The sequence below is a fragment of the Euprymna scolopes genome, chromosome 28 (genome assembly GCF_053919585.1).
Source record: "Euprymna scolopes isolate OS-2025 chromosome 28, ASM5391958v1, whole genome shotgun sequence".
NCBI lineage: Eukaryota > Metazoa > Mollusca > Cephalopoda > Sepiida > Sepiolidae > Euprymna > Euprymna scolopes.
The window spans coordinates 97,984,142-97,997,703 of record NC_136509.1 but is presented as its reverse complement, the minus strand read 5'-3'; the positions used below and the strand labels follow the sequence as shown (position 1 = coordinate 97,997,703).

Genomic DNA, 13,562 nt, shown 5'->3' with positions numbered 1-13,562 from the left:
CTGCTGCACATCGAAATTACTACAAGTTCCTTTCTCACACCATTACAAGAATGATCATATATTATTATGATATTTAGAACGAGGCGACATCAAAGGGAGGTCACTCTCATATTCTTGTCCGGGGTTGCCAGATTGGCCTCTTAAAAGCCAAATTTCACAAATTTGGCTTTTTTTTAAAGCAGCTTGGCCTTGAAAAATTGTATTTGGCCTTTTGCAAAGCATAACATACGAACTAAGGTTGGTTGGTTGCTTGTTTTTGTTTTACGGCATATCAACCCTTTTTCAGGTTATTTAATGCCGAATCCAGTTATTATGAAGAAACATTTTTTAATAGAATATATATGTATTTTTTTTAAGTCGGTTTCTATTTAATCCATAGTTGGAACCCTAACAGGTACTACCACTCCGGGTCAGAGTGGACCTGGGAGCAATGGCAATTAAGGGGTGGCTCCACACTCCCAAAAGCCCACAAGCTTGGGCCTCATATCCAGGACCAGACTAAGGAAGGAAGGAAGGAAGGAAGAAGGTCTGAAAGTGAATGTTAACAAGACAAAAGTGATTTTTTTTCAAAGGAACATTGTCAACATTTTAAGTGAAAGTGATTTTTGTGGAATGAACTAGATTTTAATTTGCGACACCAAGGTCATCAATCCGTGTCGTTAACCATTCGACCACCATGATATAAGCAAAAGTAATAAAACTTCTAAACAACTTCAATGATTTCGCCATCCAAATATACTTTCTCCACATCAGAGTTTTCATCCATCTTCATTATTTATAAACATCCAGGTATTTTTTTTTTTTGTTAAATAAATAAATAAAACTTACTGATCAGATTTCCAGAGTTCATCTTGTGGTCCTTGCGAATGGAAGAAGAAACCTGTCCGTTTGATGCAGTAGTTTGCAATTTTGCCCAGTCTCTCCATCACGTTTGAATCTTTCCTAGAATTCAAAAAGGTTGAGTTTTTTTTTATAGAAAAAAATCTTGCAATTAAAAAGAAAAAAATCCAAACATTAAAAGTCTTTTAAAAAAATATAAAACAAATAAAATTAATTCATTTCTGTGAGATTGCTCACATTTATAATAGCCCATATATGCATGTTTGGATCAAAGTCAAACATGTCTGATGAAAGCAGATTTCCTGAAATATTACAATACGAATCTTCCATATGACCATGCTGATGCAAATAACAACGCAATACAAGTATAAAATATATAAATAAAAATTTATAATTAGTCATATCTATTTTGCTAATAGCATTTCTATTGATGAGATGGGTGTCGTCAAAACCTGGTTCTTCGAGCAAAAGTCGGTAGAACAAGTAATGAAGATAAACTGACAAAAGTTTAAATAAATCTCAAGAAATTAAACTGTGACAGACATTCACAGAAGTGCCCGAGAACAGTGTGTGCATACTCTTACTGGACACTCTTTAAGATATGAACGTACACTCATCCAGGAGTAATTTACGGATAAAACTTAAGTCATTTGGGAGTGACTTCGTAGGTCGCTCTTATTGTTCGATTTCATATTGGCATTACTGATTGAGTCTGTGTTGATGTTATCGCTAGAGTTAGTATTTGCATTACTGGTAGAGTCCATGTCAAGGCTATTGTTCAAGTTTATAATGGTGTTATTGGTCAAGTCAATGTTAAAGTTATTCAGGTTTGTATTGGAGTTACTGGTCGAGTCAGTATCGATGTTATTACTTGTGTCCATATTGGCATTACTGGTCAAATCTGTTATTATTCAAGTTCATATCATTGTTACTGGTTGACTTCATGTTGAGGTAATTGAATGAGTGCACACAAAAACATGGCAACCAGTGAAAACCATATGAAATACAGACCTGAAGATGTTTAAAAAAAAAAAAAAAATCAACATTTTAAAGTTGAGTTTTAGTTTAGTTGGTACTCCAGCACACATCAACCATTAATTATTGCGCTTAGATTGATAAATGAAAAATTCTTTATGTAAAAGGGGTGCGAGTAGTCTTGTCAAGTGATTCCAATATGGGTTGGTTGTTTGGTTGATTGATTTTGTTTTACGGCATATCAACCCTTTTCAGATTATTTAATGCCGAATCCAAAGATTTTGAAGAAAAATTTTTTAATAGAATATATTTGTTGTTTTCAAGTCGGTTTCTATTTAACCCATAGTTGGGACCCTTACAGGTACTACCACTCCGGGTCAGGGTGGACCTGGGAGCAATGGTAATTAAAGGGTGGCTCCACACTCCCCAAAGCCCGCAAGCTGGGGCCTCACCACTGGATATAGTTTAAGGTCATTCCAATATGGGAGATCGATTTATTGTATTAGAAACTGTGCACACACTTAACACGGCTCTACATACAAATTTATCTTTAGTTGACCTTTGACAACTAAATATTTTTGTTTACTAGCCAAATAGGAAAGTTACTAGCCAATCCCACATGATTTTTAGAATATGACATGTTAGTTCTGTGACGAGTATGTACATAATAAAGATTTTTCTGTATATTTTTAAATAAATGTAATTTTAAATATATAACAAATTTTATGTTGATACTTGAAAGTATAAACATTCTAATTACTTCAGATATTTTTTTTAAACAGCCTTCGTTAAAAAAAAAAAAAGAAAGTATATTGTTATAATAAACTTTTATTGTTTAAATAATTTAACTTTGTTCGTTTTATATATAAAAAAAAAAAAAAAGTTGAAAAGATATTTTTCAGTCAGTAGTGAGCTTTGGAAGATTGTCAGTGAAAGAAATGCAATTGGCAAAAGATAAGCGTTTCATTATATCACTCACAAATGCGACTGTTTCTCTCACAATGTAGAGTCCTGCTTAAGTATACTAAAGAGATTTCATGTTAATTTAAAAATTGTAAATGTTGGGTTTTTGGGCAGCTTTCTAAAAACACAGCACAAAGAGGGTGCCGATAAGCGTTAAAGTAAAAGTTTATTTAATTTATGTCCTCCCAGTAGTTTTATATGGCCTTGATTGTATTGGACTAAACAACTAGCCAATCGCATTGATGTGTTTCAAAATCATGTAATACGTTTCATTCCGCCTGATCAAAAAAAAAAAAATCCACCCTCCGTCAAACTACTTCCTACCCCTTCTATTCGATAAACTCAAAAGTAAAATTCTTAAAATTTTTGACCATGTCAAACGATCAACAATTAGCCTATCAAAGTTATGCTTTAAAGGTAAGTTAGATGGCAAAAGAGGCAGAGAAGGTGGTAAGAAAATGTTTTTGACTGGACATCTCTCAACAGTTGGGCATCTATCAACCAATTTGCTCTGGATCAGAAGAAATAGCAAAAAATAAGTCACATGGGTTTGCAATCTACATCAAGTGGAAGACTCGACTCATGAAAAATGTTGGGTGCTGAAACTAAATTTTTTATTCGGGCAAAACCTTTGTAAATATCGAGTGACAAAATTTGAAGATAACCATAAATCTATATAATACTAAAAGTCTATGGATCTTGTATGTTTGCAATCAGATTTCCGGTTTTCAACATCCGGTTGCGCATGCGTAAATAGCAACGTCTTCAATCCGTTATTCCAAGTCCGGAATTTTTATATCGCTATTAATACAAACAATTTCATTTAATTTGATCAAATAGTTATTTATATATACAAATAATACATAGATTCATAGATAATTATAATATATATTATAAAATCTATTTATCTATGAATCTATTAATAATATGAAATATTACCCTATACAATTTATGGAAAGAAAACACCTCTCACTTTCCCTCTAATAGATTTCAACACTCCTACTCCCTCTGTTTTCGTTACGTACGCGAGAAATAGTTACGTGTATGTTTGAGAGAGAGAAAAAGAGAGCGATGTAACTGGATAGAGTTATCCCCCTTAACTAATGCAGACCTTTTTACTAGAGGGCGTTATTACAAAAAAATTTCTTTTTCTTCTTCCCATGTTTTTTAAAGTCGTCTGCTTACATTTCCAAACGGAAAGCTGAATCGGTAAATGCACACATTTCTATTACATTAAATAGTGTTTTCCTTTACACAATGGGTACTGAATGTTTGCTTAAATTAAATGAAAAAAGTTACATTTTATTTTCATTTTCTATTTAAAAAGCCATTATTAACATGTGGAGAGTGTTTTTTTTATTGTTCTGTACTTTCAACTAACAATTTCATTTAAAAGATGATATATCAAAATTTGAATTTAACTATAATAAGGATTATGATACCTGTTCAGTGCATATTTACCTATAAGTATGACCAACCACTTATAATTCAGTAACTGTAATTTAAAAAAATATAACAATTATAATAAACAGAACGACTCATAGAAATCTATCTATATTCTTTTTTCATTTTAATATACTTTCATAGAAATGCTTCTGTTATGTAAAAAAAAACTATTTTCTTTATGCCACAAGTGTCACGCTCCTACATGAATTCAATAGCTAATATAACGTACTGACCCAATGGGTCACGGGTGGTCTAGTATATGTATAAAATTATCAGAAAAGAGTAAATTTCAAGCGAGATTTAAAAAAGGCTAAACTGTTGAAAAAGACTAATTTTGCAAAATTTGGCTTCAAAATTTTTAATGGTTCTAAAATGGGTGATCGATTTACTAAAACGTTGCATTAAAAATTGAGCACTCCCTATAAATATTTAAATATTAACTTAAAAATAATTTTTGTTTGATAATCTAGTAGATTAGTGTCTATTCAATAATAATCCCTTGAAAAAAAAAAAAAAAAAGATGAAACTAAAAAAAAAAATAGAGAGGGGTACCGCTCGTACACGTGAACCAATGTGTTTCCTTTTCCCTATTAACAGCCTGTTATTTTCCATAGACAAATTCTACAAACAAATATTGTTTGTACGTACACAACAGGTTTGAAATTGTAGAAGTGAAGAACCATTATTGTAATAAAAAAAGGATTTAAAAAAGGTAAAAAAAAATAAAATGACTGTAGAGAAAAGAAAATTATCCAATTGTGAAATTTTAATACAGTTTTTTTTTGGGGGAATCATCACTTATCAAGGCCTGAAGGCCACTTGAGGATAAGGGTTAATGAATGTAAAATGGTAGTAATCGGTAATGGTGTAAAATGGGTAGAATTTGAGTATTAGGAAGTATTTAGGAAGACGGCTCAACACGAACGTGCAGTTATCTATAATATAAATCTCACCTGTCGGTTTAAATGTATGCATGTTCATTTAAAATTTTCGACAGAGGCGACGGATTTTCATGAGATTGGTATCGTTTTGAAGCTTGACCCTTCGGACGACAAATATCGCAAAATTGGCTAAAAAAATTAATTGCTTCACCCTCAACTGGGCACTTTTCTACAAGGAAGGGGAGTCGCTTTTTTTGCTGATATTTTCGAAAGTCATCCCCTCTTTTTGATTGACTAGCCTTAATTTAAACCTTTGCCACTTCCGGTTTGGTGATGGACGCAACAGCAAAAACGTCACATTTTTATTTTTCACATTCTTTTCCTCCTTCGTGGTACGGGTGAGAGCCTCTATGCCTACTACTACATTATTTATTTATTTATTTTTTGCTCAAAACACACCTCCACACACCCGGACAATGCCAGGCACCCAGGCTAGTCCCAAATAAAATTTAGCAGTATCAATCTAGTATTATCAAAATCATTGTGATCGTACCCAGTACAATCAAAAATAATTTAACAATATACTTGATTATTATGCCATTACCGCAAATGTAAAATTTGAAAAAAAAAAAAAAAAAAAAAAACTTTACTTTTTGCTGACACCAGCCATGTCGAAACCAATATATTGAATGTTATGGACTGGAGGTAAAAACTGGTTAAGGTAGTTGATAGCACTGTGAAATTCCTCTGTTAGAATACTTTCATGCCGTCGTTTCTCTCGCATCTGTAAAAATAAGAAAAAAAAAAACAAAAAAAAAAACAATTATATATACTATTGCTTATAATAGATCCTTTGACATTCTAACTTATTTATACAACAAGTGTGTTTGTTTGGTTGCATATTTTTGATAAGTATTGCTACAGATTGGTGAGTATCTTAGCTAGTATTAATATTAGTTCAAATACATTTGTTCAGTTGGATCTAACCTGATATTGTAAACAAATTATATTCTCGACAAAGATCATAAATAGAATACAAGTAGAACTGTACATGTTAAATATTAGTAGATACTTTAGCTAGTATAAATATTAATAAATAGGATGTATTCTAGACAAGGATCATAAACAGATTACAAGTAGACTTATGTATGTGAAATATTGGTAAATATTTTAGCTAGTATAATATTAATAATCAGGATATATTCTAGACAAAGATCACAGGTAGGTTACCAGTACACTTATGTATGTTAAATATTGGTGGATATATTTTAAGTTAGGTTTGACCTGGTGTTGTAAACAGGATGTATTCTAGACAAGGATCACAAATTGATTACTGAGACAGTGTTGTTGGATGCAACGCTGATGATGGTGATAATGATGAAACATTGTAAGGAAAGGTTGTCATAATATCAATTCGATACACCCACCTCCCACTTATTTGTGGATTTTGATAAAGAAGAACCGTTTTATTTCATGATAATTTCTGTTGACATAAACGTCCGTTAAAAAAAAGAACACTAGCTGAAAACCAGACGCTTCAAAATAAAGATATCTTCTAAAAAAAAAAAAAAAAAAAAAAAAAAAAATATATATATATATATATATGCCAGAAATGGCACCTCTTGATGATTTGGCAAGTGCATGTGGATAGACCTCCCCTGTGAAGTGGATAGACCTCCCCTGTGAAGAAAGGCCATTAACCAAATCCTGGATGGTCAAAAAAAAAATTATCCGTGCCACCTGAAATATAGGTCGGATGTTATGAGTTTCTTTGGATAAGGAAAACAAGATGGTTGAATACAAAGTCAAGTGTCTGTTGATCACCCGCAAAAGATAACCAAATTATTTGTTTTTACTCATACGAAATAGCAATTGGAAAGAAAATCCCTTAGTTATGCAAATGAAGGACGGACCCTCCCCACATAAGAGATGGTGAAAGGTAGGGACAAATTTGGCCTTTTTTAAAGCAGCTTCGCCTTTAAAAATTGTATTTGGCCTTTTGCAAAGCATATGATGGAGAGTCAAGGCAACAAACTCTCTTGTAAGGAGTGGCAGTAATCTGAAGAAAAGGAAAAGAGCTACGAAGACAAGAGCGATACCATTAAAATGAGCAACATTTTGTGCTCCGGTTAAGATTCAACTCATGTTTTTTAATCATAGGTGTGACCCTTTTCTTTCCGAGATGCCAGACATTCACCTACTATCTCATATGTTCCAAACAAGAGATCTTTTTAAGATTCTAACCTTTAAGTGCAATTGTTTAAATCTTTCTTGCACTTGGTTCACTGGGTATATTTACCAAATACGAATGAATATCCAAAGGATTTCAGTACTTATTGATTCAGTCACAGAAATGTCCGAAGAAGTTTATACCCATTCTTTACACGTATCATTTTCCGATATCGTTTCGGTAATACAAAAGGAAAAGAACTCACCTTGACTAAATTTAGTACAATCATTGGAGAACCGAAACGTTTTATCACGTCGTTAAAATGTTGTCCAGCCACATAAGCATACGGATCCGCCTGATCAACTGAAAGTGTTAAAAAAAAAAAAAAAAAGGTTCTTCTTCATTATAATAACGAAATTCGAAAATTGAAATATTGAATTTCATTATAATAACGAAATTCGAAAATTGAAATATTGAATTTCAAGGAAAACCAATCGTATCTACTTAATTGTTATGTCGCAGTAATAAACATATCCCAAAATTACGAAAAAACAATAAGATAGAAAATTAATGATTAATGAAAACAATTTTTGAAGACATGAAAAAATAGAGAAGAGCCAGACTCGCAATGTTTCTTCTGTGGGAAAGTGGTTACAGGGAGGGGAAAAGCGCATCACTTACTAGGTTTCGAAATCAGTTTTGAACTCTGTCAAGGTAGGATAGGTAGCTCCATGCAACTCCTCTCCAGATGTGGCAACAGTATTTCATTTTAGAACATGCTTAGGTCTTATACAGGTAGAGGATTCTGTCGGGAGTAAAATACCTTCTGAGGCAGTAAAATGATACAGCCATTTTTCCAGTGACCTTGGCAACAGATTTTATGTAAATCTTCCATTTCAGGTCTAAGGTGAAGGTCTGTGCCAGAAGTTTGTCAAATTTCTCCTTAAAAATAGTTCTGTCAAGGTTATGTTTATCCATCAGTTGATCAATTTATTGCTTCATCTTCTCCGAGCCATGACCTGCCTTCGACTGTCAACTGTTGTCAATTGTCACAAACTCAAGAAACTGCTTATAAACTATGAATATATATCTACCTTTGTTTGGTCCTTTGTCCCAAAATAACTGCCACACTTTGCTTAACAATACCATTTTAGCCTCCTTTTGTGTGCCTTTGTAAACAACTTCATATTCATTATTCTGCCGATAAACCCAATTCCTCCCTTTCTTCTGCCTTTTTCCCCACTTCCTAAGACTTTGGGAGGGGAGACAATATCGATCTTATCATGGCCACACGAAAAACTGCTCATAAACTATTCCTTTGTTTGGTCCTTTGTCCCAAAATAACTGCCACACCTTGATTAACAATCCTATTTCGTCTTCCTTTTGTGTGCCTTTGTGAACAACTTTCTATCTATTGTTCTGTTGATAGACTTATTCCCCCCTTTTTTGTCATACTCTTGTTCTCTTTCTCCCCACTCCCCAACACTTGGAGGAGGAGGAAGAAGGGAACAACAATTTCATGGGTGGATAGTATTTAATAGGCTCACCAGTTATTTAGAGAAAAGAACAAAATTAAAAAACAGAAACGTCATACTTACTAACAATTTGTGGTTTCGGAACCATCTTCGAAATATCTTGAGACCAAAAAAGAGGAATAGATCCTCGGAGTTGTATAAAAGACGAAACACTGGCTTTCTTCAAGAATGTCACAGAGGCATCGTGAACAATTTGTTCGGTCTCAACTTCATTTGCAACTGATCCCTTTGAATAAAACAAGCATTTACACAATCGTTCAGAATACCAGAGTTGATTGGCCAAATAAAGAATTTCATGGATAAGGACTGTCGTGTGTCTAAAGACACTAAATGCACAGTTTAATGCCAATATGGGAATTGTACACACAATTATTTGTGAGGAACTGAAGATGCGGAAGATTTGCACAATGTTTGTCCCAAGGATGTTCAAAGAAGATCATGGACTATTTGACCAAGATGAGCATCTGCTATGTAATAGGTCGAACACAAGAAAGTGTTGATCTATTTATTTAGTTATCTATTTCTGTACCTATCCATCTCGGCCTATCTATCGAACTGGAGAGATGAGATGGACGCGAGATGAATATGAAGAATATTTATAAGACCTGTCAAAATATGGTAAAATTACATTATAGACAGATTTATCGGAAGAGTTGGTCAGCTGATTGGATCTACGTGTGAGTATCGTGATCAGGTTAGCTGGAGATCAGAGAGTTGGAATTTGGATGTAAAGAAGAGCGGACGGTTTAACAGGTCGTTCCCTCTGCTGGGGATGAGAGCTGACGTGTGTGAAAATAGAGACCTAGAAGCAAACTACGAAGCAAAGATATTCACTTTCCATTCTCCTATGATCGACACTTAGAAAGTGAATAAAAATTATATAAAACCAATCATCATCTTGGAGTCAACGTGTTTCGTCCAAACAGGTTCAAGCATTCCCTTCAAGAACAAGATGAATTCCAGGTAGACAAGATCAACGACGCATACATGTATCACACACACACACACACACACACACACACGAATATATCATAAATAGACAGCAACAACACAATTCTAGAGTTCAAATAGTGAAGAATCACAAACAATAGACATTTAGCAACATGTATACACAGCAGGATGAACCCTTCGTCCCAAGTATGTATATCAACATTTAGACGATTATACAAAATACACCATTTTGGTGCCTTTTTGGTACACAAGTATATAACACATCAAGACAGTTCCTCACCTTCCCTGTAGTACATATGCAGTGTTTTATTTAAGTTAAATATGAAAAAATATGAGAAATATAAATGAAACAAAGTTAGAAATCATCTCTAATGTATGAGGTTTCCAGACTTTTAAATTCATATATATATATATAAGTGGGATTATTAATCAATTTGAAGACAATCGAAAAAAATAACAAAAATAAAATATAAAAATGTTATAGAGGTGAGTCCGACTGCTTAATCCCTTAAAATAGGGATTATGATTGTATTCATATTCATACAAGAAATGTATTTCACTGTCTGAAGAGTAGCTATTTTGGAATATTTTTAAATGATATAATATTTGAATTTGTCCAAATGATTACGAAACAATTGTAACGCATAAGGAAATGATGTTTTTGTTTCATATTTGGTTGTCTTGATTTTTGCAAATACACACACACATGTATACTCTTTCTTTTATGGTAAATATAATGACATAATTTTGGCTTTTGTATCATCTGGATTATTTACATTACTGTTCTTATCTTATGTGTTATTTGCACAACGTTTTGGTCGAGGTAACCTCCAACTAGTGATGGGACGATCAATACAATTACTGATTCCAATTCTTTTTAAATTTGAAAATGTAAGAGTTTTTTTTTTTGTGTGTGTGTGTGTGGATTACTGCAAAACCCCATGTAATATGTGCATATATGCACTCAGTGTTACCCTTGTTAAAGTTCACACTAGCTAACTTAATCACTATTGACATAGGGTTGCTAACAGATTGCCTGACGAATGTACATAAGTAAAAAGCTTACCAAACAGTTGGCGCCACGTTTCAAAAATCTCGTCCCAGCAAACTGGCTGGATCTGCGACCAATCAGCGATACAAAAATCGGTTTCCCAAAGACACATATATCTGCGGCAAGTTAAGGACGATTCACACAAAAGCATCAAATCAACAAAAAAAAGACAAATTTATGCGATAGAATTAAAGTAGGGATGGGAAATAAAAATGGAATGATTAATTCATAAATGAATGGGTATGTTTTACTATAGACAACAACATAAAATAAAAAATAAAAAAAGTGGTCAAGAAACAAATATATAACAAACTAGCAAGCTGCCCGGCATTGCCCAGTTTTAAAATATACTTAAATATAATATTTTAATTTATGCAGATTTCGTATTTATTATTATAGAGCCAATTTTCTAATGATTATTAAGGTGTACAGAATATATAGTAACGATTTCAAAAGTTCAAAAGAAAATATGACTTGGGCATTATCAGCTAGAATCGAAATCAAAATACTTAGTTTTCAAGCAGTATTGGCTACCTTCTGAGCTAAGGACAGATGGGTATGGAAACTTCATAAATTAATGCAGTTTAACATATATGTTTTTATAAAGAAAGTCATTTTCAAACAGTTAATGGGAATTTGTGTTTTGAATTATTGAGTTATCTCCCTTTTTTTTTTTTTTTTTAAAACTGGTTTCAAAATGGCAGAAAGACAGCCTTTTTGTTATAAAATTTGATTTTCTTATTTAAAAACAAGCCGAGCACATGGGATCTCCCCCCACGAGTGAAAAGTTTACTTTCACCATGACTAATGTTTGTGTAAAAATTAAAAAAAAAAAAAAAAAATCCAAGGCATGGCTATTGAAAAAAAGTGTGAACAAATGAACGATTTGGGAGAAATTTTACCCCTATAATGCCCCCTGGGGGGAGGGGAACCAGAATTATCCCAGAAAATCCGTTCCAACAGAAATTTACTTTCACCATGACTAATGTTTGTGCAAAGTTTGTAAAAAAATCCAAAGCATGGTTATTAAGAAAAGTGCGAACAAGTGAATGATTTGAGAGAAATTTTACCCCTATAATGCCCCTAGGGGGAAGGGAAACAGAGTTATCCCAGAAAATCTTTTCTTGCAGAAATTTATTTTCACCATGACTAATGTTTGTGCAAAACTTCAAAAAATCCAAGGTATGGTTATTGAGAAAAGTATGAACAAACGATCGGGAAGTGAATTACTAGGACCAATCCCTCCTTTGTTGGTGGACCAATAAACCTACTTGATCAATTTACTTGATTTTTGGAATATGATATTTTTGTTTTATCACGGGTACGTACATGGTAAAGATTTTTCTTTATTTTTGTTTTTTAATATGAAGAGGATTCTGAAAAAGAACGGAAGAATCTTAATATTTGAATGTGACCTTTCCATTTGAGTGTGAAAAGGATATTCACTTGACCAATGAAACCATGGATTATGTGAATAACCCAATCTGGATGCATCATATCTTCACACGGCTTTTGCAGAAAGGCATTCCACAAAAACTTATTGCACGGTTTATTTTTAATGCCGTAGATCACATCTGTTAAAAAGAAAATATATAAATAATTTTTTGTTAAAAAGTAAGCAATAGTGTTAGAGAATGGATCGAGAGAAAGAGGGAGGGAGAGAGAGAGAGGGAGAGGGAGAGAGAGAGAGGGAGAGGGAGGGAGAGAGAGGGAGAGGGAGAGAGAGAGAGGGAGAGAGAGAGAGGGAGAGGGAGAGAGAGAGAGGGAGAGAGAGAGAGAGAGAGGGAGAGAGAGAGAGAGAGAGGGAGGGAGAGGGAGGGAGGGAGGGAGGGAGAGGGAGGGAGGGAGGGAGGGAGAGGGAGGGAGGGAGGGAGAGGGAGAGGGAGGGAGAGAGAGAGGAAGGGAGAGAGAGAGGAAGGGAGAGAGAGAGAGGGAGGGAGAGAGAGAGAGGGAGAGAGAGAGAGGGAGGGAGAGAGAGAGGGAGGGGTGTAAATTATATTGAGACACATTGACCGGAAGTCAGGATCAGCTGATTGGATTGCGTGAGTCACGTGATCAGATTAACTGAATTGTGAAGATTTGGTTTGGATGTAGAAGGCGACGGACGGCTTTAGACGTCTCCTCCCCTTCACTGGGGGGGGGGGAGACGCTAACGTGTGTAGAAACGAGACCAAGAGTACCACGCAGCCAGAGATTCACTTTCAATCTTCTGCGAGACATCTGGAAAGTGAAATAAAAACTATAAAACAAATTCATCGTGTTGGAGTGAATGAAGCTTCGTTCAAAACAGGTACCGTCTCCCCTCCAAGACACGATATGTTCCAGATGGACCAACATCGACGACGCAGAAGGTATGTCTGAAAGTACATGACATGTCACACACGCATTCACACTTAAGAGCATATGAACATATCATGTAATAGAAAGACATTTAGACGATCACACAACGGTCCCCCTTATTAGAGATAACGCAACAATAGAACAAAAAAATAAGTTTTGAACGAGTTAAAATAATACAAGGTTATTGTAGTTTGCTTGAAACATTGTTTCATGTGTATATATAAGAAATTTAGGTTTATAAGAGGCAGAACAATGCAGAGATTTAACATGTAGACACAAACTGTAGCAACTTCATAAAGTGTGGGGGGGGGGCGTAATGCATGCCTCGAAAATATGTTCACTCTGTAGAAGACGAAAAAAAGACTAGTTAATTTGGAGATCAATTTCTAAAATCTATTTAGCAGATGCCA

The 13,562-nt window shown here is 34.2% G+C and overlaps 1 protein-coding gene across 2 annotated transcripts in view; it reads right to left on the bottom strand.

Annotated features, from left to right (window-relative positions):
- Positions 1 to 13,562, bottom strand: part of LOC145249744 (polyphosphoinositide phosphatase-like) — an 84,597-nt gene that overhangs the window by 46,973 nt on the left and 24,062 nt on the right. For both annotated transcript variants that reach the window (XM_080111656.1, XM_080111657.1), the window contains exons 8-13: positions 12,255 to 12,386; positions 10,828 to 10,928; positions 8,874 to 9,036; positions 7,541 to 7,638; positions 5,756 to 5,889; positions 829 to 942 (exon numbers count right to left, since the gene is read on the bottom strand). In XM_080111656.1, coding sequence (XP_079967782.1) covers positions 829 to 942; positions 5,756 to 5,889; positions 7,541 to 7,638; positions 8,874 to 9,036; positions 10,828 to 10,928; positions 12,255 to 12,386 — 742 coding nt within the window. The remainder of the gene's footprint in view (positions 1 to 828; positions 943 to 5,755; positions 5,890 to 7,540; positions 7,639 to 8,873; positions 9,037 to 10,827; positions 10,929 to 12,254; positions 12,387 to 13,562) is intronic.